The following is a 2,003-nucleotide window of genomic DNA, read 5'->3' as shown; positions in this document are numbered from 1 at the left end:
TGTATATATTATACAAGAATTTGTATATATGTATGTACATCTGTGACTATAATTTTACATATGTTACACATAAAATATGTATATATACATCTACATATTTGTATTGTGTAGCAATGACTCCAATTATTTAATTTAGCACATGTTTCCTCTGCTGGGACACAAAATGCCCTCTGTCTATTCTACTCTGCCTTCAAAATGCTCTGGTTAACACTGAGTTGTTAGTTTTTCAGTGTACAACGCCATGCAGAATCCTTTGCGCTGTGGAAGAGGCCTCCAAGAACACAGAAATTTGACACTGGCACATTACTCAGAGCCATCATCATTAATTTTGGCTTTTGCCTTCTCTTCAGGACCCAAGAATCACCTCTTCAGGAATCGTCAGGAGATGGGCACATTCAACCTAAGCAGCTACAGCCCCAGCTCCTTTACCCTAGTGGGGATCCCAGGACTTGAGAAGTTCCACATATGGATTGCGATTCCTTTCTGTGCCATCTACGTTGTGGCCATTGCGGGTAACTCTCTCCTGCTGTACCTCATTGCCATGGAGCGCAGCCTCCATGAGCCCATGTTCCTTTTTCTCTCTATGCTGGCCCAAACAGATCTGATTCTGTCATCTACCACGGTGCCCAAACTCCTCAGTAACTTCTGGTTTGGTGACAAGAAAATCACCTTCTCAGGCTGCCTCACCCAGATGTTCTTTCTTCATTTCAGCTTTATTTTGGATTCTGCAATACTAATGGTAATGGCATATGACCGCTATGTGGCTATATGCTCCCCACTGAGATATACCACCATCCTGACCCACCAGGTCATCATCAAAATTATGGTGGGAATCGTTGTCAGGAGCTTTTGTGTTCTCTTTCCAGTTGTTTTCTTGCTAAAGCAACTGCCTTTCTGCAGGACACTTGTCATCCCTCATACATACTGTGAACACATAGGTGTGGCTCGACTCTCCTGTGCTGACATCTCCATTAACATATGGTATGGTTTTGCTGTGCCCCTCATGACTGTAGTCTCTGACATTGTCCTTATTGCTGTCTCTTACACCATTATACTGAGCACAGTCTTTCGCCTTCCTTCTCATGGAGCTCGCCAGAAGGCTCTTGGAACCTGTGGGTCTCACATCTGTGTTATCCTCATGTTCTACATTCCAGCCTTCTTCTCCATTCTTGCCCATCGCTTTGGACATAATGTCCCACATCAAGTCCTTATCCTATTTGCCAACTTTTATGTTGCCATTCCACCAGCTCTCAACCCCATTGTCTATGGAGTGAAGACCAAGCAAATTCGTGAGAAGATTCTCCTCCTATGTTTTCCTAAGGGGACACAGTGACATCTCACACTATTGCAAAAGGGAACTCATAGGAGGTGGGGAAATCCTTAAAAGAAAATTCATTTTTTGGCATTTTCCCTAAAAAGAATACAGTAAAAAAAATAAGAAGGAAATTGGGAAAGGTGATTTATTCTCAAGGGATCAAGACTATCTGTAACCAAGAAAAACACTATTTGTGCTTGAGTAGCATGTATTGTGAAACTTCTGGCTTGCTGAAATCAAAATCAGTGATTGGAATAGCCTCTCTCTTTTCCTTATCATTTAGATATAAGTGTTTTTGAAAGACGTGTTTGAGAATAAATCAGCAGGCAGAGTAGAAAAAACGAAATATAGCAAACTCACATTATTACATATATGAAGCAAAATTTATTTGAATGAAAGGAGAATTTATAATCACTTTCTCTTTAGTTTCAGAGAATATGAGCTTCAGAGAATATGAGATTCTAGGTACTTTGCTGTAAGAGGTTTGTTCATCCACTTTCAAGAGTCTCTTCCATGAGGCCCCCTTGTAATTCTTTCACCATAAATGCCAAAAATAATTGATATTCAGACCCCCAAAATAATGTAGTAGCTTAAAAATAAAAGAAGTATTTGACATTCCCATTTACATAAGAAAATTTCATTTCCCTTTCTGCACTGTCACATTTTTGGATCATGACTGGATCATGGT

General features: G+C 40.2%; 1 protein-coding gene across 1 annotated transcript; it reads left to right on the top strand.

Annotated features, from left to right (window-relative positions):
* Positions 1–385: 385 nt before the first annotated feature.
* On the top strand, positions 386–1,333 carry LOC140508692 (olfactory receptor 52H1-like). The gene has a single exon (XM_072616580.1). The coding sequence runs from the start codon at positions 386–388 to the stop codon at positions 1,331–1,333; it is 948 nt and encodes a 315-aa protein (XP_072472681.1).
* The last annotated feature ends 670 nt before the right edge of the window (positions 1,334–2,003 follow it).

Source organism: Notamacropus eugenii, chromosome 5, assembly GCF_028372415.1.
Source record: "Notamacropus eugenii isolate mMacEug1 chromosome 5, mMacEug1.pri_v2, whole genome shotgun sequence".
Taxonomy (NCBI): Eukaryota; Metazoa; Chordata; class Mammalia; order Diprotodontia; family Macropodidae; genus Notamacropus; species Notamacropus eugenii.
Note: the sequence above shows the minus strand (reverse complement) of the source record. Positions and strands in the feature narration are given on the sequence as shown.